We start from the raw sequence: 25,998 nt of genomic DNA, 5'->3' as shown, positions 1-25,998 counted from the left end.
CAGGTGCTGTAGCATTGGGGGCAGGGTTGCCATCCTGTGCCGTGGAGATAGACAGAAAATGACTTGATGTGCATACATTTTGTCTGTGGGGATTAACAGGCGGCAACCTCCGGTTCTTGTTGCAAAAAGAAGTCTGTTTGTATAGAAGTCCAGTAGAAAATGAGCCTACTCAGTAAACATTGGAAACATGACTTTATGGTCTCAATTTTCTAGTTTCAAGTCTTTTCAATACAGCATGATGTTCAGTTAGTAAATTAAGGTCCCATTTAGAGTCAAATAGACCATAAAGCAGGGTATGCTTTAGGGCGCGGCTACCTTGAGATTGAAATTTTAAATAGGTTACTTTCTAATTATCACCTAATTACCATGAAATTTGCGGACCTGTAAAATGAAGTGTTACTGAAACCAGAGGTCAACGTTGATTTATTTCTCACATAACTTCAGTACTTAAGTGATGCCACTTCCAGAGTTATATTAAACTAAACCACAATATTTTGCTAAATCTAACTAAGTAGTTTTGTTGCCTAAACCTAACGAAGTTGGTTCCTGTGAAGACAGAAGGTTATTTTGAAAAGACTGTATACATGTGACGAGCGGAAGTTGACATGTGCGTGACATGTTGCTGGACATTCGTAGGAAAATGCATGAAAAATGAGAAATAACTTTTGTAATATATCCTACGAACCGCTGTATGAGGATATGTTTCGTAGTTACACAATTCAGCAAAATGATCAACACATGATTTGGATTTTGCATGCCTTTGGAAAAACAAACACACTACAGATCTTTTTTAAGGCAGAGCTCCAAACTGAAATTCACGGCAGGAGAAGTGCACCCGTTTCCTTTTATAAATGTGTGGATGCTCCTTTGCTGCCTCAGGGCTGTTTTTATAATGTCCACAGGTAGCCTCCATCCATCAACTCAGTGGAAATCCAATGGGGGTGTTTTTGTGGTTCATGCGTTGGATATAAAATTGTGCTTTTATTGGCACCTCCAGCAGGAGTACCTGTAGTACCATTTATATCAACTACATTTATAGTTATCTGTTAAAAAAAACAATATATTTCAGTTTGGTGTGAAGATGTCTGCTCACCTCTGATGCGTTTCCAACAGCCGCAGGAGCAGGAGGGGCGACATCGTCTGGCTGGGCTGGTTCAGCATCCTCCTGCAAAAATAACACACCTTTAACTCCAACAGCATATTGAATTGTGACGGAAGAAGATGTTGCGGTGCTGGATGTGAGTTTACCACTGCTGCCGCAGCTGGATCAGCCTGACTGAATGAATAATTCACGCAAAAGTAACGCACAAACTTCAGTAATAATGCTAGTTTATGTTCAAGTTTTCATATAAATCATGTTAAGATGTAAACTTATAGGAGCATCAGCAGCAGGCAAGAAGGGGTTTCCAACTACTCCCTGAAAAATACAGATTAATGATTATAATTTATGATTAATGCCAAACTGAATTGATGATGATTTATTTCTTTTTTGGTGAACCCCCACTACCTGCTGCTGATAAAGCCTGTACATCTCCATCCACCTCAGGGCCTCATTAGCATGAGCTGCAACCTGCTGAGGAAATACCAGACATCTCTAGACATGCGCTGCAATTAAGCCAATTATCCTCCCTCTGTCAGACACCCATCATACGTTTGATGACATGACTAAAACATGGTATGACATGCCGTGGCAGACAGACACAGAGATCTCAAAGAAAAGCAAAAGGCTTACTTCTTCCTCGCTGCTTTCACTCTCTGACACCTGCAAGAGAAAAGAGGAAGCAACAATGACTTTATGCATTTTTCTCTATAGCAAAACAGTGTTTAAAATCTTAAACAGGGATCAGTTGACTGACTGAATGAGATCATGTTTAGGAAAGACTTACAGGAGCAGCGATGGTAGAGACCAGCAGGCACATCATCAACACAAACAGCTTCATCGTGATTGTTCCTGCAAAAAAATACATTATGTTACAGACTGTAAAACAATGATTTTCTTTTCTTCATTTCCTTTGCTTAATAAGAGAAGGCATTTTCTGAAATTAAAATTAAGTAAATGGCTTCAAGACCTATAAGATCAGCAGGACTATGTTTCAAAAACTGTGTAAAATCCATATGAAAAGTCCATCTCACCTTTTTTTTTCCTGGCGCAGAGAGAAACTGTGTTTCCTCAGGGATGGAAAGTTATCTACTTCATCTCTAACAAGGACGCCATTTATATACTGGAACATCCTGTAACAGCCAATCACATCCAGGAAAACAAACAGAGCTATGTGTTTGAAGAAATCTCTTTACACTCTGAAAAAAAAGAGGCATGTAGAGTTAAGGCCCCTCTTATAGTTAATTACATGCTGCGCAAGTATGCTGAGCACACAGGCCCCTCTCTTTAACTAAAACTTAAACTAAAAAAAGACAAGACGGCATGAAGCTGACATAAGCATGAGACGCCACTTAGTTTGAAAATATTCTATATATATATATATATATATATATATATATATATATGTATATATATATATATATATATATATGAATAGAAAAATAAAGTGTTTGTTAAGGCAGTTCAACACTGTAATAAATAATATGTACTGTAGTGCTCTAAATATTAAAATAAAAAACTGATAATACTGATGATAGTGACAGGGAGGTCCTCAGATGACAAAACAAATACTACAATGCTTTTCCTTTACTACCATAGACTGTATATAAGAAGTGGATTTACTCACCACGATGTCACTCTTTGGTTTGTGGACTGCTGTTTTGAAGCCTCGAGTTCGGTATTTTGGCCGTTGCCATTTTGGGATTTAGCCGTCGCCAATCTTGTTTTTTGCAACCAGAAGTGACACGTGAAGGTGGAGCTAAGTACAACCGAACATTGAATAATACGTTTTTAGGCAACCAAAAAGGTTAAAATTAATGAGCTGAAAACTCACTGTGAAAGGGTTAAAGTTGTAAGACAAAAACACGAACAACGCCGTGGTAGCGACCTGTCAATCACAAGGTAGCCACGCCCTAAAGCATCCCCTGCTTTATGGTCTATTTGACTCTAAATTGGACCATAATTTACTAAATCAACATCATGCTGTATTGAGGAAGACTTGAAACTAGCGATTGAGACCATAAACTCATGTTTACAATGTTTACTGAGGTAATAAATCAAGTGAGAGGTAGGGACGTTTTCTCATAGACTTCTTTACAATCAGACTTCTTTTTGCAACCAGAGGAGTCGCCCCCTGCTGGCTATTAGAAAGAATTCAAGTTTAAGGCACTTCAGCATTGGCTTCACTTTTCAGACCTGGAGGTTAACACACACTACACTACTCAGTAGACACTTGAGCAGTGGCGGAAAGTACATTTACTCAAGTAGTGTACTTGTGTACAGTTTTTAGGGTACTTTTCCGTGAGTATTTTCATTTTATGTTTATACTCTTCTGCATTTTAGGGGAATTATTGTACTTTTTACTCCACTATTCACTTCACGGTTCATCTCACAGTTATAGGTACAAATTTTACATAGAATTTTTTTTTGTTGTTGCTTGTGACCCCTTTAAAAAGAGCAGTGTAGGGCCCCTTGTCACGTTTCAGATGTCTAGACTATGAGTTGACATTTCCCCTCTAACTTCTCAGATGATTTCATTTATTTAACTGTTTGAGGACCACAGAAGTGTATTTCCCAAAACAAGACAAGATTAGATAAAAGGCTGAAACTACAAAAATAGAATAGAGATTTGTGTAGCAGAACTTTGTTTTTTCTTCTTTCATATCCCATTACTCATCTCACGACACCTCAAATTTATCTTGTGACCCTATGGAAGGAGAACCACTGGACTACACCACAGTGTAGCCTGTTAGGTATGAATGTATATGTATACCTAAAAGTAAATAAAGTACAAAAAATAGCTCCACCTCAGCCAGCTATAAAATACTGCTTACACATGGTTGCATCTGTATTTACAATCTAATAATGGCATATGGTATAGTCACTCACAGGGGGCATTTCTCTGCAGATCAAGTACTTTTACGTTTGATACTTAAAGTACATTTTGTTGGTAATACTTTTGCACAAATTAGATTTTGAAAACAGGACTTTTAATAGAAATTGAGCACTTTTATGTGATTTGACAGGGGCCTTTACTTAAGTAAAAGATCTTAATACTCCTTCAACCTCTGCACTTTAGTTGTGTTTCCAATACGACCATTTAGTGCATTTAACACAAATTTTCCAGACATCTACATACATACTGGATATTAGTGTGTGTGTGTGTGTGTGTGTGTGTGTGTGTGTGTGTGTGTGTGTGTGTGTGTGTGTGTGTGTGTGTGTGTGTGTGTGTGTGTGCGTGTGCGTGTGCGTGTGTGTGTGTGTGTGTGTGTGTGTGTGTATAAGTACTTTCACGGTGTCTGAGTTTCCTGATCCCTGTGTTTGTTTTAGCTGGCGTGGTCGTATCACAGAGATTTTGAACATTACAGGGTTCTTATGTTTATTTTTTGTGGTTTCAAATCAGATACTGAAAGACTTACTCTGTAATCTGCAAAACTGTATTATAGACAATCTTGCATCCAAACTGCTGAGCTAATGAGTTTCACTACACGCAAGATCTTTTCATTTGTTCTTCAAAAGTTTTACTGTTGTTATCTTGGCTCACAGTGGGACTGTTCCTTTGTTTGACAACTTGAAAAACTGGGTAGTGAGAAGAGCAATGAGGTTATAAACTGAATATTTCCTGTACCAACAGGAATCCCTAACTTGTGCCAGCTTGAATACATTGTGCTCTGTTTCAACAAAGATCAAAATCAGTAAATCAGATTTCTTTACAGTGCAAATGGAAATGAAAATCAGTTCACAACTTTAACATCAACTCTGAAGCAGGTTTTTGGTTTGAGTTTGGATTCAGAAACCTTGCAAAGCAACATAAAGTTATAATCTCAAGGTAAAATATCCAAATTAAAGGGTTGCAAAGGTGGATTTGTTGACACGTGGTAGGGACTCAACTCCTCATAGTCTTCTTGTTACTGGTTTTAAGCCACACATATAGCGACATGGCTGTAAGATGACACGACCTGTTGGTCACTCATTTGCTCCACCATTTTGGTCCTGACAGAAATATTTCAACACTATTGGATGTACTGCAATTTGGTACAGTTATCCATCATGGCTATGAGGATGAATCTCACTAGAATAAATGTGTGTTTTATGTAGCTTTATGAAAACAAAAACGGTTCAGGATCAAAACCACACATGCTCTGTTTCCCCAACCATGTTGCCATTGTTTCTTTATCCATCCAGACCTGCAGATGTTATCATCTCATTGTCTGATGCAGCGTTTCTTTATTACATCTGCTTTTATTACCCGGCTTTGTTAAAAACTTGATTCTGATTGTGTGACAAAGTGGGTGAGAAAACACCATTTGTCCCCATTTTCCCCATTACAAAAATTCATACTAATTTAACTATGCTTGTTTATTCTTTATTTAGCCATAATTCCATCTTCTGTAACTTTCTATACCGGGTTTGTTTGTGTTTTGTCGTATGTTTGGTTACAGTTCATATACAATGTTTTGGTTACATTAAAACACGGACAAGCATTGTTAAGTTTAGTTATTGTTTATTGGCTTCGTTCTGCATTTTATAAGTTAATTATTTTCCTTTCTCTCCTACTCACCACACCCACCATGTGCTCCACAGACAAAAGGAGGAGGCACCCAACCACTTCCTGCCATTATGCAGTCAGTGACATCATCAGTGATGTCACCGGAGTGGACAAATCAGGGGCGAGGTAAATTTGGGTAAAGGAGTTATATATATGTATTCTAATCAGTTTAACAATGGGTGCAAATGTATGTTATATGTGTGAAAATGTTTTGGTACTAATTTAGTGATCATGCGAGCGTGCATATGCGAGCACGCATGGGACACCAACCCGGGTGATTTATACGTGTAAGAAGTTACAAACAGTCCCTTTAAGTAAGTAGCCGTGTAATAAACGGGAAAATGTACAGCTAGCGGGTCATTGATGTGAAAAATTCCTTACTTATATGTTTTTTTATTTGTACGTGACTTTATAACTTCCCAGAAGTACTGTGTGGTACAAAGGCCATCATACCGTAGTTGTGACAAGTCAAATGAAGGCTATTAAACCTCCTGTCAACGTCTCCTCTGCTGTGGCTGATAGAAGATTGAATTTATGTGGTGAATGTTCCAGGAAAGGGAACTTGTGGTGAGGAGACAGTCATAGCGTGAGAGGATGGCGCATGTGTATTTTAAGTGTCTTTGAAGAGATAAATGTGAAGTCATGTTGTGACAGGCGTTTGTCCCCAGGGAAGTGAAGAACAGGAAAGTCTTTCCCTTTATGTAATATGTTTCTTTCGTCAGTTACATTTCACTGTTGGGGTATTTGCTCAACCACTGCGGCAATTATATTCACTGTGTGTTGTAATTATAATGTACTCTACAGATACATGTACTGTATCTGTGCAGTACATGCTGGGTTCAGTAATGATTTCCCTTTGCCCTGTGGTGTTTCACAGGGGTCAATCATTGGGTCGCCACTGTTTTCAATTTCCACTGTTTGTACATTATTCATAAACAAAATGTATTACACGTCTTTGTTGAATACTTGATTCAGATCGGTCAATTACGGCGTTCTATGGTCTGTTAATTCTTTATAGCAGACCGCTGCTATGTATAACAGACCATTGCTATGGATGCAGTTCTGATGTCGGAATCTGGCGGACCATTTTTGTGTCAAGTTATTGATTTCTTAAGTAAGTAGCCATGTAATAAGCAAGATAATGTACAGCGAGCGGGTCATTGTTGTGAAATAAACCCTTTCAAGGCCTCTTGTCGGGGTCATGCATCGCCCTGTTGGGGTTTATTTTGCAATAATGACCAGCTCGCTGTACATTATCCCTTACTTAATTAATTGTGGTGAAAAACTCCACAAGGAACCTCTATGTAAAACAGCAGCATTGGAACACTTGGCTGCTAAAAAGCATCACTTTTAATGTAAGAAGTCAAATTCACATTATCCGCTTCCCTTTTTATGTTGCCCATGTTTCCCTACTGATCATCTTCTGGGCTTGACTATCAGAAAACTTATATAGGTCAAGAATGCAATGGTGTTTGGCAGCCAGTGCCTATACCCCCATATTTTAAAGCTCATGATCAGCACATTGACAATATAATATTCACTGTAAAGGATGAATTATCTCTAGCAAGTTTCTGCAAGTTGAGTCTTGTACCATATAGTTAATTGGATGGAAACCAATGGATGCCTGGAATGTCTGGAAAAATGTACATCAATCCACAACACATATTCTTAGGAAAAAAACAGTAGATTTCAGTTGACTACAGCTATGAAGAGCTGACACAATTAGTCCATTAAGCAATTGCTTGATCAACAGAAAATTAACCTGCAATGATTTTTTAAGTAATTTTTCAAGGGAAATGCCAACATATTTGATAGTTTCACCGTTTTAAATTTGAGGTTTTGCTGCTTTTCTAAGCCAATTTCCAACACAGTATTTATTTTTGATATAATTATCTGATTTCCCATGCGCCCCTACCCCCCTGACTGGTTCTTGGTCCGCACCACATTTAAAATACCCTGGAATCGCCCTTGGTTTGAAGGACAAAAAACAATGTTTGAAGACAGCATCTTGGGCTCTGGGAAATTGTGATGAACACTTCTCAGTTTTTCTCAGGTTGATTGGTAATGAAATTAATCTTTACTTTCAGTCCTACAGCCGTGTTTTCATCATGTTACCACATACAAACAATACCAATCAAATTCCGAAACTGTTTGAATAAACAGAAAAAACATGAAATTGCTTGAAAACTTAGACTTTAATTCTTAAGGAAAATGACATTTAAGGAAAAGTTCAAATGCATTAATAAACACATGCAGCACATTTGTTACATACTGTGGAAATGCAGCATTACAAAGTACTTGAGAAACACAATAATAGTGAAAATCTATGACGACTATAAAGCAAAGCAGAAAATACTTCAGAAATGTGTTTCATTCTATGCAGATGATGTTGTTATTTAGAATACTATATCTTATTGAAAAGTGTCTTTTTCATGCTAATTAAATCTTAACTTTAGTAGGCACATCTACATGTTGCAGAAACAGATTCAGTTATTTAACATCATTTGTTCCATCCATCTGAATGTTAAGGAGGAAGGAATAGTTTCGTCTCCTTTTTCTCATCCACTTCACGCCTTCGCCGGCATCTGCAAAGACAAATAAGCAATTTAAAGCAAATATTGTTAATTTCACACACTTTCCCCACAGATGACATTTGCTATATATTCATATTAATAGTTATTTGCATTCCAACTCTTATTAAACTTTAATATTAAAGTAATATATAGATTGATAAGTACCTGGCTTGTCTGTGCGGGCTGATCCTGTTGGACAGGCTGCAGGGGAACCTGGGATGGAATAGGACTATCAAATGAGGGCATCTGAAAAAAAAGAAATGTAAAACTCCAGAAGTGAAGAAATGCTCAGAATCAATCAAATTAACATCTTCAAAGCACATTGAGTATTTCCCCCTCACAATTGGGTTTTGCTGGGGATTATTTTGAAGGGGATAGTCATATGGCATCACCTGTGAAAAAAACAAATGAAAGTAAAACAGTAGTAGTAGTAAAATATGAAAAGAAACAGTAAATTTAGAATAAATAATGTCTCACATTTGGCATCTGAGGGACGTTTGTCATAGGAGGCATGTTTGTCATTATCTGGAACAAAACCACATACCCCCATTTAGTACTGCGCCATGTAAAATGATGTAGAAGTAAGTTCATATGATGTATTCTATAATATCTCAAAGTTTAAAATGTTTACCCTTTGCTGGGAGAAGTCATAGGGGTAGTACTGCAAATGTAAAAACAGAAGAGCACGACTAAATCAATAAATCTTGTTCCAACAAGATATTTATTGTATCAAACATGCTTCTAAAAGCACTAATTGAAGTGTTTTCAGTCCCAATATAGTGTCTGTGGGGAAAAACAGCAACACTTACGACTTCCACACTCTGTCTGCCTGGTGGCTGAGGGATGGAGTATTTGATGAACCCATGGGTGGCAAAGGGCTGCAGAGAGAGAGAAAAGAAAGAAAAATCAATAGAAAGTAGCAAGCGGTTAGGTGATGTTTTAACCGTTTTTTAAAAAAGATGCTTCTGTAAAATGTGCGTGCTTACCTGTGCAGCTGATCCACCGGCACCTAGAGGAAATCTATGTGGATAAATCTTAGAAAAAATAGAAATAAACATAAGTGTACACAGCAAAAGCATAAAAAACAAATCTCAGTGAAATTAAAGCCTACATATGAGATAAGAAAGACATACCAGTTCCACACTGTAAGCGCCAGGTAGTCCAGGTAGTCCAGATAGTCCAGGCATTTGTGGTAGAGACTGACCAGCTGTGAAGGGATTTCTCACCTGAATGGATGGAAAAATGATCAGTGGACAGTGAACTCCACATAGCAATACTTCTGCAGTGCTTCATATCTGTATCAAAAGGAGCCTTTGCTCGGTAGTGTGTATATTATTGATTTTTGACTCAGAAGTTGTACGATTACCTGTGAAGGTGGTACCTGACCTCTGGAACTCGCGTAATGAGGCAGGTAATGAAAGACAGACTGAAAACAAAGACAAAAACAGAAATAGTTAGATGAAAAGAAACATCAGAAATCTTCCTGGATGAATAAGTGAAGTCACAAGAGCAACCTTTGTCGATTTCTTAAAACTTACAGGTGCAGCGGAGGCCGTAGCCAGACAGAGGCTCAGGATGATAAATTTCATTCTTGCAGATTATCCAAGTCCTACAGACACAATTCATAATTACATCAACAAAAATCAAAGTCACACTGGATGGTTGGCGTCCTATTGGAAAAGCTTGCATAAACTTAGGTTAAAGTTCTTCATAACTCACCTTTTGCGATAAAAAAACAGCACAGGTGAGGATGATGAATGTCGATGTTGAAGATGATGCCAGTTGATCGTATCGAGTTGTCTTTTATAGGGCGCCAGCTCACCTGAGAGCCAATCACAGTCGATGGGAGTCATTTTACCCAATGAGTGGGTGCAGAGCAGGTGTCTAGTCTTCAGCTTTACTAAATGACCAGTGGTCAAATCCACTTTCTGTGTAATAGCAGACTGTGTGATTACACTGTCTAGAGCAGCAGGGCACACTGTGTCACTCTGCTTGCTCCTCATTCTGCCATCACGACAGTTTTATTGGTTCTGTGACACTGAGGCGTTGTGGCAGAAATATCTGAAACTGCATTAGTATGCCTGTCATTATAAATGAGAATTGGTTCTCAATTGACTTGCCTGGTTAAATAAAGGTAAAATAAATAAATTGCTTTGACAATAAAGGATGACATAATCAATTCTATTCTATTTATGTGAATGTATACTATTAAATGTAATATTGTTTGTTTTCCAGTTGCTTGCATGTGATTTGTGACAATAGCAGAGCACAACAGCTTTACAATTCTAACTGAGGGTAAAAGTACTGAATATATACTCAGAAGATAGAATTAAAGACTCCCGTGTCTTTTGCTCTAGTGAATTTCCCATTTAAACAATCTGAAAAACAGTAAAACGTTCCTGTTAGAGCTTGCATAATCTTTATACATTAGTGTCTGCCTGTGTTTTTAGTTGTAACTATTCAATTTGTAGAGCATTAGTCAAAAAGCAGATTTACAGAGTAACATTACAACATTTTATAATAAACATATTACAAAATGCTAAATGTGATTGATTCACTTTACTTTTGCAATCCGATACACAATAATTTTGTGGATTGAGCACATAGGTGTGTTTTTATTAGTGTAATATTCAATATATTTGAAGCAAAGAAGTTCATATTTTTATTTATTATGAAGCATAGTTATAGGAAATTTAATCAAGGAAACAACAACTGGCAGTGACTCAAAACTGGGATAAAAAAACACACTCATATTCCTTTGCATTGCAACATTTTTTATTACAAGACACAGCCCTTTTTGCACTTTTTGCACTTTTTTTCACAGAAAAGCATTGCACCATCTGCAGAGCACCATATTTTCCCTAAAAATGAAGAGCACCATTTTCTTTTCAAAAGCATTGCACCATATTTTTCATACTTTGGGAAACAGCAGTGTTGGCTGTTCGTCTTTCACCGGGGTGGACTGCATTGGTCACCTAAAGTGGGAAAAGAAGAAAACATCTTAACTGTTCTTGTGATGAAGAAAACTTTCATGTGTCACCCAGAAAGAGAATATTTGATTGTAAGATTTTGTTTCAAATATTATTAAAACCTAAAAGTCGGAATTATGCAGTATACTGTAGAGCAAACTGTATTTTGTGTGCATGTGTACCCGCTCCTACCTCCTCCTATCCTGCTGACTCTGATTGTTTAGTCATCGTCATCATCATCATCATCTTCGCTGGATCTGGCAGCCTGAAATGACAGAGGCCTCTGATGAGCCAATCAGGAGTGAGGATCGTGTGCTGATGAGTCGATGTTTCTCAACACCTCAGCAGAAATAGTTGGAAGACTGTTTCTCTGATGCAATACTCATTTATTAGAATGAACCTGTTGCCCTCCTCACCACTTCACTTCAATTCAGTTTCCTACCTGCTGCGGTAAATTGAAGCTATTATTGTACATTCAAATCAATCAAACAATTTATGTGGTCGACAGCTCACCAAGTCCTACTGATTATTCATAAACTTTAATGGCTCAGAATAAAAATCTGTAGTCATTCTTACAGGGGCACTAGCAGCAACGATGTGTACAACAGGGGCAACAGGAGCAACTGGAGCTGCAGGAGCTGCAGGAGCAACAGGAGCAACAGGAGCAGCAGGAGCAACAGGAGCAACAGGAGCAGCAGGGGCAGCAACAGGCAGGTCAAAACCGAAGGGGTAGTACTGTAGCAGATAACAAAAACAAGAGATGATTATTTCAATCAAATAACATACAACTTGTGTCAGAAGAATGAAGATCTGCAGGCACTTACCACGTCCTTGGTGTCTCTACCGTTTGGCTCGAGGATCTCCTGCCTGATGAAGCCACGGACCTTTCAATGACAACACATGCATGCACACACATGCATTTAATATGACTGGACTGTATATACTATCTTAAATTATTTGCATTAAGCATCTACAAAGTACTATCATTGGTAAAACCCCTACATATCTCCACTCACTACTCTCCACTCACTACTCCACTACTCTCTATTGTTGTATATACGTATATATTGTGATATTTTAATTTTGTCTAATGTTTTATTGCACTAGTTGTATCTATTGTTCTAATGTCTTGTACCGACTCACCTTCTGTCGCTGCCTCTTGGCCTGGTCATTATTGTAAATGAGAATTGGTTCTCAAAAGGTAAAATAAATATAAATAAAAAACATATGCAGACACACAAATCAAGCTATACTGTGTCACTCACAGGTCCTCCAATAAGTCGCTTCTGGTCATCAACCGGGAGCAACTGGAAATAAAAACGGTCCAGATTATCATACAAAAGAGAGTTCATTAGATACAATTCATTAAAAAAAGGTGTAAATAATATAGCTCTTACAACATCCAGAGTTCCAACTGGGACTCCCACAGGAAAGGCCTGGGCTGCCTGTTTAGTAGATCATTTTAACCATTAGATTATGAGAAAAAGCAGCAAACTACAAGTAAAAGAGCCACCAACAGGCTCAGCTATAGAGACATTACCATCAGTGGTCAACACATAATAGCAGACCTGTGTGCAGAGCTTATATTCAGTGATGAAAATGTGTCTTTTACTGTGGTTTTTGTGTGTATATGTAACGATTTAGAGCAGTTGGATCTGAGTCTCTGTCATACTGTACCTCAGCGGGAGCGTGACGGATGTCAAACTCCATGTACGACTGCAGCTGTGAAGAAGAAAAGAAAATACTGCAGAATCAATGGAATGCAGGTAAGTGTAAAATCAATAATTCAGACAAACATTTATTGGTAAAGGCAGTATTATTCACTGACATCATTGTCAATAACCATCATGCATAAGAGGTCCTTAAAGTGCTCAGAAAAAGTGGAAGTTTGAACAATCTACATTTGAAAAAAAAAATTACGTGGAGCTCGAAAACAGCTCCTTGGCGTCAGATTGTTCTGTCAAATATTTGCAGCATGCAGCGCTAAAACATATTGGAGAGAAAAATAAGAAGAAGAAATAGTTTAGGAATAGATGGTGTTTTCCTTACAGGGGCACAGACCGCCATCCCAACGATGCAGGCAGTCAGCAGGATGAATTTCATTTTCAATGAAGCTGTCAAAGATAATTTTTTATAGAGTTATTAGATTTGAAAGAGCATTTAAACAGATTAGCATTTTAAAATTTTCATGTCATATGATATTAGTTGTCTACATTACCTTTCCTTTCTGGCAACACACGAGTACTGAAGGATTGTTGAGGAGGGGTGTGATCACTGCAGAGAGATTTACTCCTATTTATTTGCTGGCAGAAACAAAGGACAAGCGAACCTATGACAGGTATTGGTGACAAGCCAAGGATTTTCATATTTACGATGACAAAATTGGCAGCCGTGCTCTCTGTGAGGAGTCTCGTAACACATTTTTGGCTTGAAACGTACTGATGTGCTTTATCAGGTGAACCCTTGCAACATGTTGCCCAAAAGGGCATCAGGGTCGCATGAGATGAGGAGTCAAATGTATCCAGAGGTTGAAAAGTGAAGCTTTTGAAACTGACATTATACTGCAATAGATTAATTTTATTTAGGTGGTTATTCTAAAACATCACGTCTTATAATAGACCTCTAGGCTACCTGCTATAATAGGTAATATACTGTATTATAGCTGATTATGATTTGATGATGAATTGATTATGATTACATCATAGTTGTACCATTTCTTAATTCCTTCAATCACAACATGTTTGAGGCCTATTATGACTCCCTTGTTGAGTTTGTGTCAAAACTCATTGACCTTTTGTTCAATATGGACTGATTTAGTGGCTTCAGTTAATTGCTCACAGTTTGAGATTTGAGATTTATTTATTCGCACCATATAACAAAGCAGCAGAAATACAACAACAAAAGAAAATAAGTTGTACAGGTGAGATTAAAAAACCCCAATGAGGCTTATAGAAGGACTCTCACCTCAATAAGCATTATAAGCAAATACAAAAGTCATATAATCATCAAAAGTAAACAAACAAGCAAACATACAATCCAAAAGCAACATAAACCAACATTTATTGTCATTTCACAATACTTTAATCAAACAGCGACTTGTATGTGAGCCTGTGGGGACACTTAAGAGCTGCACTTTGGCCAAGATCCAGTAACTGTGAAGAAAAGGTCTCAGCATGGTGATTAGACAACCTCTGACATTACGGGGTTACTGGGAAGGAAAAAAAACACACTCAGTACTGTAAGTACCATTCAAGGCATTTGAGATGAGTTGAACTGTATTCTTAAATAGAAGAAGTTTCACACATACAGTATCTGTTTTCTTGACAAACGTGCCTGCTGCTGTACGAACATCATCAGGGCGTTCCTGAGAAAATCAGGTGTAACAAAGAAAATCACAGTGCCAATTTAATGTCATGAAATTTATTATAATAAAGCTGCTATAATTCAGATTTGTATGTGTCACTCAGAGTGATGAACCCACAGAGAATTATCTATTCAGCAGCTCCTCTCAGCTCTACTACCACGACCGTTTTGGTTCATTATCACCACTGTCACTAATCCTGTTATCGACCACAACAGGCAGCTGTTTTCAGCTTAAAAAGCACTAAAATCCACTGTACACTACCTGCACAGCAAACAGATAAAGTTAGCAACTAGCTGGTGAACATAGTGGAGCATTTAGCAGCTAAAGAACCAGATACTTCCCTCAGGAGTTGGAGGAGGAGACCAAAAACAGAGCTAAAAGGAGAGTGATTATTGAGATTTTATTGATGAGGTGGACACAAACATGAGTCCACATGAATGTTATTGTCACTCTGTGTCTGCTGGGTGTGTAACATGTTCACCATATCAACTTAAGGGCTGATAATGTCAATGTTGTGTTCACAGCTTGTTTTCAGCGCTGACAAGTGAAATATCAGTTAATGCAGGTTTAAGATTTTAAACTATGAAAATGAAAAATGAAATGAAAACAAGCACGTTATTTGAAAAGGTTGAAACAATTGAAGTTTATTATTATAATTATTAAAAAGGAAAAAAATAATCTCGGTATGTTATGAGTCATCTCTTCCGGTGGATGCAGTCTCAGACAAGGTTTGGTTGTGTGGGTTGAACAGGTGTTTGGACCGTGGCTGCCTCCTGCGCTGGTCTCTCCAAACCTGCAGGGTCCCCGTTAGCATTGGGCTGTGGTCCAGAGCTGGCCGGCCCCGGTGTCTGTGGGACTGAGGAAGTCCCCACAGTTGGCACGACGCCCTGCTGCTCTGGGTTTACGAGTCCAGCGGCCTGGCTCACAGACTGAACAGCTCCTGCATGCGAGTTTGTGAGCATGGTGCTCAGGTACACACTCAGCTGGCCCAGTTCAGCTGCCATCTGAAACACAGAAGAGAGGAAAGAGGCCAGGGAGGGGGAACCAGAGGAGCATCAGTGGGATCACCGGGTTCACTCAGTAGACTGTTTGAACAAGCTGAGAGAGACAGATCAAAATCTTGGCTGTGTTACCTGGAGTTCCTCTGAGCTAAGACTGCCAAGTGGAGAGCTCTATACAGCAAATGTCAAATAAAACATCATCAGAAAGAGGATTATGAAACCACACTGAGCATTAATCATGATTATATCTAAGTTAACACCCAATTTACCTTGGGTTGCTGCAGCAAGAGAACAATTTGGGGATTCTGTGGAAGAAAATCAGACAGTATGAGTAGAAAGGTTTTATTTTTCCTTAATGCTGGGTACACACTACACAAGCTGATTTAGGGCCTGATTCTCCTCTCCCGACAATCGTCAGCAAAGCCCTAATTTTGTGTTGATTCTAAAGATTATCTTTCCAGATATTCGTGTGGTGTGAGGTATGTTAAGAAATGCTCTTTACATCCCCGATCTGCTCGGATGTCCATCTTGGTCGCACCGATTTATAAATATTAAACATGTTCAATATTTACGATCGGATATCCTGTTGTGTGTGGGGAACCCCAAGGACAGCCGATGACGCAGTCACGTGGGAAAGAACGATAGCCAATTGGGAACCAAGCTGACTGAAGAAGGAAGGACAACCACCGCCGTCATGGCGAGTCATGGCGGCCGCGGCAAAGGCAAACGCAAAGCATAAAGTAGTCGTAAGATGGACCTCAGAATTGGAGGACCAACTTGTTCATTTGAGGCAACAACCCGAGTGTTTATTTAACGTGTCTCCGTGAATTCATCCATCCATCCTTCTTCATTTTTTTATTAAAATTAGTGCAAAATCTAACATCGCCAATTCTTTCTGGCCGTTGTCTGTCGTCACGAAAAATGCTGTTTTGGCCAAATCGTTGCTCACCCCACACTATAGGAACAAAACAGTTAAATTTATCATATCATGTCATTATGTGTGGGGTCTCTCACATTTTCAACATCTGTTAAAATTTGAAAAATCTTTTAGTGTGGGCCAGCCTTAAGTTCTTCCACATTGTGAAGTAGAATATGTTATCTTTTTCATTATAAGAGCACTGCTGTCCGACTCAGGTTTATAAAAAGGTAGAGCCACCTGTTGTTGTTGTTGCTGCACTAGCTGAAGAGCATCTCCTGAGGGAGCAGCTCCAGAAGGTGTTTCTGCAGGCAACGCCGGACTGTTCGGAGGTTGATTTGCTGGAGTTTGTGGAGGAGGTGAATCAAGAATCATCGGGAATCCATACGGGGAATACTGGAGGACAGAAAAATTACATTTGTCTTTTGATATTTGTCAACAGTTTTCTGCACTGAGACAAGACAAAACTGCAATTCTAACCCTCTGCTACTCAAAAAGTCAGACACAATTACAAAATCACGTGGCAGAAAAAACATGTTGAAGCCAAAACCACGCTTCCATCTCAGAGTCATAAATCAAGTGACAGACTGCAGCAAAGTAGTGAAGTCTATATTTCCACAACATGTCTGTTATGGCTGTTTCAGGTTTCCTATACAGCACATGTTGACAGCACAAATCATGTAGAAATATGTTAAAGATCCCCCAGGTGAAATCTTTCAAGCTGGGTTGTGGTTGGAAAATATTCTTACATCATTACAGTTTACAGTGCATGGAAATATCAGTCTCAGAAGACAAAAACAGTGTATTTCAATAATATAAATATAATATCTTACCAGTTGATTCCTGTAGGGAGATGAGAAAAAATATGTATAAGGTGGAAAAATCTGAAAGAAAAAAAAATAGTTGCATTCTGATTCACTGAATGTATTTTATTGCTGTAAGACAATAAATATATTGTTAAATAAATTGTTATGTTTGTTTGTTTCCCCTTATGCCCTATACCAGAGGCTGCTGTGGGAGTGTCGGCTGGTTAGCAGGCTGAGATCCGAAGACATTAGGCTGCACCGGGACGATCATTGGACTTCCCCCAAGTGGAGGCCAGGTGTAGTGTGGGAGAGTGGGAGGCCAAAACTGGGGGCCGCCCTGGGGACCTGGCTGCTGGGGCACCCCAGGATGCGATTGCTCCACATAAGGGGAAAGCGGGGCCGGAGTCTGAGCGTCAGGTAGCTGGTTTGTGGCTTCAACAAATCTTTGAGCTTGAGTGGTTCCTCCGTGTGAAATCAGGTGGGGAAAGACGTTTAGAGGTGTCTGAAAATATAACAGAAAAATGCCCAAATGATCATCGTCACAGCAGATTTCACATAATGTGAGTCAAATGTTCAAACTCCGGAAATAACATTTCAAATATAGACAATAAATGAGCCTACTTACTGGTACTGCAGATCCCATTATGGTAAAACATGATAATAGGATTAAGATGATCATTTCCCAAAACAAAATAGTTCCCACAAGATCAATAAAAATTGTCAGGGAATGTCCACTAAGAGTTCTTCAATGAAGCACTACGAGAGGGGGCATTGACTTATGCTCTGCTCACGGAGTGAAACAACCAATCACACGACAGAAAAAACAGACAAATTTAGCCTAATCTTCTGGCGTGAATGAAGCAATGAGGTGGAAGCCAAAGAAAATCCACTGAATGCTCCAAACTGCCTGTTTTCCCTCAATTATGATGCTGTAATGTCTACAGAAATGAAAAAACAAACACATGAGAACCCAGGATTTGTGGTTTTCCTGTAACTCAGAGCACCTGTGGGTGCGGCTGATGTGTCAGTGTCTCACTGATGTAATTATGGTCAAACCAAATGATGAATAAGGAAATAGTAGAAAAGTATAACATTTCAGTCATGGACCTTCGTCAGGCATCAAATTCACAATATGCAAAAAACGTCTTTATACTACAGACACAAGTTGAAACAACCAATCAAAAGGTGAGTTATTAGCTGTATGAAGTATCAAGATGTTGTTTCATAAAGTCAAATTGATGCTTGACAAAAGGGCCACGACCGAAACATCTCAATAAACTCAGTGCTGACTGTGCGGGAATTTAAAATGTTCAACATGATTTTTCCAGCACACCTGTCTACCAGATGTGTATTAGAGAACTTTTAGTTAGTTTAGTAGTTTTGAATATTACTAAAGCTGCTAAACCCACAAGTGGCCTTTTAAAGAACACTTAAAGGTACAGTGTGTAGGATTTGTCAGCATCTAGTGGTGTGGTTGCAGATTGCAACCAACTGAGTACACCTTCGCTCACTCCTTCCTTTACAAGACTGCGGTAACGTGAGCTGCCGAGTGCAAAATTGTGGTAACGCCGTTCGCCTCGCTCAGAGGCCATCTTTACCATAATAACACTACTTTAGAAGCAACGGAAGTCAGACGGCGGCTGGCGGTACCACAGTTTTACAAGCGTGTCGGAGAACTACGGTGGCCTTCAGGTAACGCAAAAGTCTCTCTCTAGAGCTAGTATTTGGTTTGTCTGTTCTGGGCTACTGTAGAAACATGGCGGAGCAACATGGCGGACTCGGTGAAGAGGACCCAATCCCCATGTAGATATGAAGGGCTCATTCTAAGCTAACGAAAACACAGTGATTCTTAGTTTCAGGTGATTACACACTAATGAAAACATAGTAAAACTAATGAATATTATATTGCATTTCTGCTAATAGATCCCCTGAGATGTTACACATTGAACCTTTAAGTAGAAATTTAGAAAGCCTGTTTTTTGATGACAAGTTGCAGAAAAGGGTAAATAGATGAATACAACTGTTGTGGCTGATGAAGCAGCACAGACAGGAAGGACCCAAATGCAGACTCAGAGACAGGCTGATACGATGAAGATACGTTAATTAACAAAAACAGTTTGACAGGCTCAAAGTCCCAAAGGAAGGCGGGAACAGCTGGCAGACGACAGGTCAACCTAAACTCCATCCAGCAACGAAACAGCGAAGATGAACGGACAAAGAACAAAGGAACTGGGCTGGTATACTGTACTGTATGTAGTGAAAGACTGATTGGTGAGAAGAGAACAGGTGAGCAGGTGATTGCAGGGCTAACGAGGGACAGGTGAAACTAATCAGGGCGGGGCAGACAATCAAAAGTGGCGTCAAAACACACAAAGGCCGAAAGTGAAGTGATCTGAGACGAGAAACAAAAATAAAACCGAAAACAGGATTGAATGACATGAAACAAACCAAACATAACAAATATAACATGCCTGCAATTACATATAATCATCAATTCAATTAAATCATACTGGTATACAATACTGGTATACAACATCACTCCTGAAACCCAGACACAGAAGTCTGATCAACCCTATGGCGTTGTCACTAAGTAATGTGTTTGAACATTTTCTGAATGTCTTTTTCAGCTGGACGCAGTGAGGGATTGCAGGTATACACAAGTGCACAAGGGGGCAGACTAAAGCTGGAGGCTTCTTTACTGTCAGTCAATGATCTACATTTCATCCCTGAATAGCTGCTCATACTGTAACAGCTGGAGGTTTTAGTGTTGTGGGGGAGAAAAGACCAGGATACTGTAAATATATCAAGCTAATACATGTGTTTCTGGAGTCCATCCCAGCATGCACTGTGAAGCAAGGAGACACCCTGGACAGGTAACCATTATATTACATGGTGAACAGTAATAGACAGATGCACACTCCCTCTTATTCAAAGCTATGAGGCTCGACTTTGTAGAAAACCCACCTGACTATTACCTCTTTGGCAACTGGCAGAAATCTGAATCACTGTTATTTGATATTGTACAGTATTGAATTAGAGTTTTAAGAATACTCTTTACTTCTGCACATATATATTTGCTTCCTACACAATGTTCAAGTCATGTCACATACATGACCTGGTATATAATATAATGTATATCATGTATATAGGTTTTGAATGTCATTTACTTAAAGTTAAAGAGCTCTTTATCAGTATCCTACCGCTTCAGACTGTTTGTAGTACTGCAGTAACATGTGAATTTCACCTCTGGGGATCAATAAAGACTTAATATGCAATAGTTATATGTTACAATTATTAAAAATACTATGAATCTGGACATACTTTGGACAGAAATGTACTTAAAAAAGATAAAATGAGTTGAAGTACTTAAACTTTTCATTGTAAATGAGTCTAGGTTGCAGTATGTACAGTGTGGTCACCATATTAACAATCAACCAAGTGGTACCACATTAAAACTAGCTCACGGTTAGCCACATATTTGATTTGGTAAAAAATAAATATGAGAAAATACCCCTCTCATTGATATACAGTATAAAACATCTCAGATGTTTTAGCAACACCACTAACTGAAACAACAGTTTAAAGAGAGATGATAGATGTAATTTGTTTATCAAGAGTAACATCCACACAGCATCAATATGAACTCCACATCATAATTCAGTGAGGTGTTCAACACATTACAAGTTTCTGATTTCCATGATTCAGTCGTGGTTTCATAGGAATATTTTTTTTTAAAACTGATAAACAGACAGAAGACAGACACTAGATTAAGATAAATTTCAGCACAAAAATGCGACCTCAACATTAAAAAATTTTATTTTATTTTTCAAAACCCCCATCAAATACAAATTATAAAACATTATTCAGTGCATGATTCAAAATGATTGATTTACACCAACCCCTGTCTGTTGGATTACGTTATTTAACACAATTTGCAAGTTAAATTAACATTGACAAGAAACAAAACCTTAGAAATAAGATTACATTCATAATGAGTAGCTTTACGAAACCCAAAGTTTTGGCACAAAACATGAAAATTAAAGAACTCTGATTAAATTGTGCATTAAGAAACAGGCATATATTTGTGGGAATGTTAACGCTGTTGTACAGTAAAGTTTCCATGAATAAACGCAGCAAAGAGTTTGCAGAGCAGTGCGATGAATGTGCTGAGTCATGACAAAAGTACAGTGTGACAGACATCACTGATGAAGCAAAGGTTGGATATTAAAGGCTCAACACTCGTCCCTTTCTTAAGCTGTGTTGATCCGGGGATGGTGATGTGTGTGTGCCCGCTGAATGGATGTTACACCGGTGTGTCGTCAGCATCCTCCCACAGGTGACCAAACTCATAATTACACCCCGACAAAGTGCCTGTCTCACTTTTACATGTTGCAAATCACAATATAGCACTACATTCTTTAGGTTTTTATATGCATGTTGGCATAAAACAATGTAGTATAATTGAAATTATATGAAAAGTGCATGAAAGTTGTCTACAGAAAAATGCATGAGAATGAGGAAAGGTTGCTTAACCAATACTGAAATACACAGACAAATACTGTACATATACGTACATGAAAAAACTACTACCAACATATATACTGTAAATGCAAAACACACACACACACACACAGCATTCATTTCCATATCACTGAGTAACTCAATCTGTTATCACAGTTCAGCCGTTGTCTCCTCGCGGCTCCTCGGTGGTTATAACAACGGTAGTCTGGGGGGTCTGCTGTCCAGGGGCTGTGGTTGTGGTTGTGGTTGTTGTTGTGGTTGGGCTTGATGTTGTTGTTGTGGTTGGGCTTGATGTTGTTGCTGGAGGTGGAGGTGGAGGTGGAGGTGGAGGTGGAGGTGGAGGTGGAGGTGGAGGTGGGACAGGAGCTGGTGGTGGCTGCGGCCACAGACCAGGAAATGGCCAGATAGGCAAGGAAGGCCAGGGAGGAAACGGCTGAAACCCCGGCTGATGATTGCCTCTCTGCAGCAACACAAAAATAATCACAATAAGATATATAAAAAATTAGTTTTGCTATAATTTCACTGTAGTTGATGAATGATAGGATAGATTTAACTCATACCTCATCACTGTCAGACTCAGACTCGCTGCTACTATAGTGATGAGAGCTCGATCTTCCCTCATCACTGTCTGAATCACTGCTATCATGACAATACTGAAAAACATGAAATATTTGTTTTTAGCTGAAAATCATAAAGACTGCAGCAAGAAAAGAATATGTATTAATTCTTTGGTACTTACAGCTACAGGGTAATAGATCAAAATCATCAGAAGAAAAAACTTCATCTTGCACCTCCAAGTGTAACTCAAATCCCCCGACAGTTAGAGCTGCCACAGCAGAGTGCTGAATAATGAATAAACTATTAAGCCTGTGTTCGCTTCCTTCACGCTGCTCCCTTCAGGACACTCCATTAGCTTTTAAACAGCCTCGGTGTGTCCACAACATTCTCTCGCACTTTAAAGGTGTGTTACTTCATGTCCGATGTGGTCGTTCTCATGGCAGCCAACGAAGACAAACCCAAAATAGGCGTGAACACAATTTCATTACCGGACTAGACTGTGCTTTTGCAACATTAAAGGTCCACATCCTGCTTTAATCCTCAGAGATTTAAAGTGTTTTCTGGCACATGCTGATCTGAATTAACCACTAAACCCGCTCAATTTGTACAGCTGATCATACAAACACACACTTCACTTCCTTTTGTGTTTAAAGAAAACATTTTGAATATTAACAGGTTATAACACATCACAGTTATATTTAGAAAAGGATTTGCAAATATTTGTGGGAAGACTGATATGTTGTTGAAGCGCTCTGCACTTGCGAAACAGTAACATCTGTTGCCTGCAGCTGTATTTCTACCTGCAAAACAATACTTGCTCAATCCTTTTCCAAATACTGTAATCATCTTGTTTACTCATGGTGGACTTCTTTTATTTCCCCAATAGCAGTCATTACACTTTACGACCTGTTGCAAGTGTCATCCAGAGAGTCTTTCTCTGACTATAGAGATTTTAAAAAAAGACATTTTATTTCCAAATGATGGGCAAAAGTGTGAAGAGCAACACTGATATTAAAATGTCATGATTCACAGACCACTGGTTCCATCATCATACTCTGTCTTTTTAGAAAATAATTAACATAAATTTCATAATCTCTTTTATCTGTTCAGATTAATAGGGAAGCCAAGGCTTTTTTTAAATGCTGTTATCCCGAGATCACAAGCTAATTGTCTCGTTATCACATGAAAACAAAAGGACAAGTCACACGTGTATCCTTCCAATAACGTTGCCAAGTCTGTCACTGTCAGATCAATCTGGGACATTTGAATCAAGTGTCAACCTCTGATGCTGAGAAATTAAGCCAATGCAGAAGTGCCAAAAACTGCAGTTCATCAAATGGACACTTGAAGCTGGCTTCAAAAGCTCGTCAATCCCCATAGACCCCCACAGATGTTTACAGCCTGGTACAAAAAACGGTCTCTATAGCTAATTTCCCTGTTGTACGGGGGATGAATTTTTATAAAACTCACCCGTTTAAATGTTAACTGACTGCAATGTAAACTCATCCTTGTAAATATGCCACGTCAGAGCTAGTGACGTAGAATAACAAGTGAGAAAGACTGCTTATGGCGGGCAGGAATGGAAGTGGATGGGTCCAACACACACAGGACTCTCAACCAGGAGACTGACGTTCAAGATCAGTGTTTAATTTTATTAGTCACGTTAGTGAGGTGTGTATTGTGACATTTGTGACGTGTTTTCAGTAATTATGTTACGTTGTTTCTGTACGTATTTTAGTTTACGTACTTATTTTAAGCCCAACCATGACGTTTTTCCTAAACCTAAGTGAGTGGTTTTGTTGCCCCCTGCTGGTACTTCACTTTATGGTACTTAATATTCATGCCTCAGCGAGGCAGGACATCACACTGACATACGATACTGGTGGACAGGCGGGTCTATTACACGCTTTGGCGTGATACCGGGTTCTCGTAACAGTGACTGAATCTGATGGCTGATATTTTGCCAGTTGTCATTTTGATCTCAATATGATCATGATTTGTTATTGCACAACTACATTTAGAAAACATTAATCTGTCCTTCATCTTTAATGACATTCACAAGCACTAGCTTCGGGTCAAAGGTCAACAAATCTGTGGAAACTTTTTTTTTAATGATAATGTGAATATGGCATTACATAAAGCATATCAAAGAAGGTGTTTACTGGATAGAGGGAGAGAAGACGACATATAGCAAAGTTTTAAATTCGCAATAACAATATTGTTTTTGATTTTCCTTTGGGAAGAAAATCAAAACAAAAATAGACAGTGACATTTAAGAGAGACCTCAGAATATGACATATATACTATCATAAAACAGAGACGTTTGCCCTCAGGGACAAAAGCAGAGCGAATCAGGTAAAACTCTGATCAACACATCAGACACACAGCTCATAAAAAGATCATCTTGGCAACAGGTTTTATGATGTATAGTTTGCTGACACGCTACAGGTTTAATGCAGGAGTCAAACGAGGACTGCCATATGAGGATCAATCTAATTGTATTGCCTTTAGGATCATTATGCAGAACCAAGCTTTGCACAAATTAACTGATCAGAATTTAAATTATTGTGGAAATCCCAACAATTACAAAAGTATATTAAATCACATTAAATTACAGGGCAATTTGTACAAAATTATGCAAATGACATCTACAATTTTCCATTTGGTGTGATTAAATATGACTGGGTGTTACAATTCAGTAAACCTTATGAATAAAGAGATTCTAATCAATGTTAGAAACATTTGAATTGCTAATTTGTTTTTTAACGTGTTGTTTTTGTACAAATATTTTCTGGAGATCACATCCAAATCAAACAATGTGCACGCTGTCTTCCTTTTTTTGTTTGTACAATTTGACTTTCCCTAAGTTTCCCTCTTCTGTTCACCTATTATGGGCACGTCTGTTTGTGCCACCACCCAGGTCTTTGTCCATTTATTCCACTCTTGCTCCTGGTAATATAAAATGCTTCTCTCTACGACGAAATTACTTATTAACCACATGACAAATCACTTTGTTTTCCTTTGCTAAAGCAACCAATAATGATTCCAATGATGATGTTTTCATCCCTGGTGTGAAATCGATGCGAAGAAAACACATTTTTATGAGAAACCAATTTCACCAGAAACAGCTGTTTATAAGTGTTTAACAGAGTTTAGAAGAGCGTCTTGAAGCCGAAGACAGATTCACTTAATACTGTGTCAAACTGCAACAGAGATTATCAAAGCATGAATGTCTTTATATGAAGAGTTTCACTTTTGAACTAAAAACATTAAGTGTATATGTGCTATAAGCAGTGCACATGTGATCTATGAAATCAAACTGGTGTGGAGTATAACATATCCAACATAACCTGTTGATTCTATTGAGGACATTTTTATATTTTTTCAGGTTGAATCTCACAGGGTCAGACACAAACCTGAGTTGTTACTGTGCATTGCACATTTGTGAAATACATGTAGTTCCTGCAGTGGGGTTGCTATGGCGATTAATGGACCCTGGTGTGAATGAAAATGGGCCGGCCAACCGGCATGCAGCTAATATTTAAGTATATGCACTTTACAGACTACCTTACAGAAGAAACAGTGTACAGAGATGCAGTATAAATATTGTATGATGTAAAACTACGTATGAAACTTTTTCAA

General features: G+C 38.6%; 3 protein-coding genes and 1 long non-coding RNA gene across 4 annotated transcripts; all 4 read right to left on the bottom strand.

Moving 5' to 3' along the window:
• Positions 1–1,953, bottom strand: LOC141765339 (uncharacterized). Its single transcript, XR_012593448.1, has 4 exons — positions 1,887–1,953; positions 1,733–1,762; positions 1,094–1,165; positions 1–34 (listed from the first exon to the last, which is right to left on the bottom strand). It is a non-coding gene; the product is annotated as an uncharacterized LOC141765339 (long non-coding RNA).
• Positions 1,954–7,824: 5,871 nt separating this feature from the next.
• scpp5 (secretory calcium-binding phosphoprotein 5) lies at positions 7,825–10,002 on the bottom strand. Its single transcript, XM_074631407.1, has 11 exons — positions 9,941–10,002; positions 9,760–9,830; positions 9,588–9,647; positions 9,355–9,447; positions 9,208–9,255; positions 9,031–9,099; positions 8,853–8,882; positions 8,699–8,746; positions 8,563–8,613; positions 8,387–8,467; positions 7,825–8,233 (listed from the first exon to the last, which is right to left on the bottom strand). The coding sequence occupies exons 2-11, from the start codon at positions 9,808–9,810 to the stop codon at positions 8,216–8,218; spliced, it is 549 nt and encodes a 182-aa protein (XP_074487508.1). The 5' UTR covers positions 9,811–9,830; positions 9,941–10,002; the 3' UTR covers positions 7,825–8,215.
• Positions 10,003–10,978: 976 nt separating this feature from the next.
• On the bottom strand, positions 10,979–13,442 carry scpp7 (secretory calcium-binding phosphoprotein 7). Its single transcript, XM_074631406.1, has 9 exons — positions 13,409–13,442; positions 13,240–13,304; positions 12,868–12,912; positions 12,588–12,635; positions 12,456–12,497; positions 12,015–12,074; positions 11,767–11,925; positions 11,383–11,455; positions 10,979–11,196 (listed from the first exon to the last, which is right to left on the bottom strand). Exons 2-8 carry the CDS (start codon positions 13,291–13,293, stop codon positions 11,411–11,413), a joined length of 453 nt encoding a protein of 150 aa, XP_074487507.1. The 5' UTR covers positions 13,294–13,304; positions 13,409–13,442; the 3' UTR covers positions 10,979–11,196; positions 11,383–11,410.
• Positions 13,443–15,172: 1,730 nt separating this feature from the next.
• Positions 15,173–18,052, bottom strand: LOC141765335 (uncharacterized). Its single transcript, XM_074631405.1, has 7 exons — positions 17,903–18,052; positions 17,474–17,779; positions 17,305–17,355; positions 16,712–16,867; positions 15,825–15,860; positions 15,688–15,726; positions 15,173–15,558 (listed from the first exon to the last, which is right to left on the bottom strand). Exons 1-7 carry the CDS (start codon positions 17,954–17,956, stop codon positions 15,274–15,276), a joined length of 927 nt encoding a protein of 308 aa, XP_074487506.1. The 5' UTR covers positions 17,957–18,052; the 3' UTR covers positions 15,173–15,273.
• Positions 18,053–25,998: the final 7,946 nt, after the last annotated feature.

The sequence above is a fragment of the Sebastes fasciatus genome, chromosome 3 (genome assembly GCF_043250625.1).
Source record: "Sebastes fasciatus isolate fSebFas1 chromosome 3, fSebFas1.pri, whole genome shotgun sequence".
Lineage (NCBI taxonomy): Eukaryota > Metazoa > Chordata > Actinopteri > Perciformes > Sebastidae > Sebastes > Sebastes fasciatus.
This window is presented reverse-complemented; position numbering and strand designations above follow the sequence as displayed.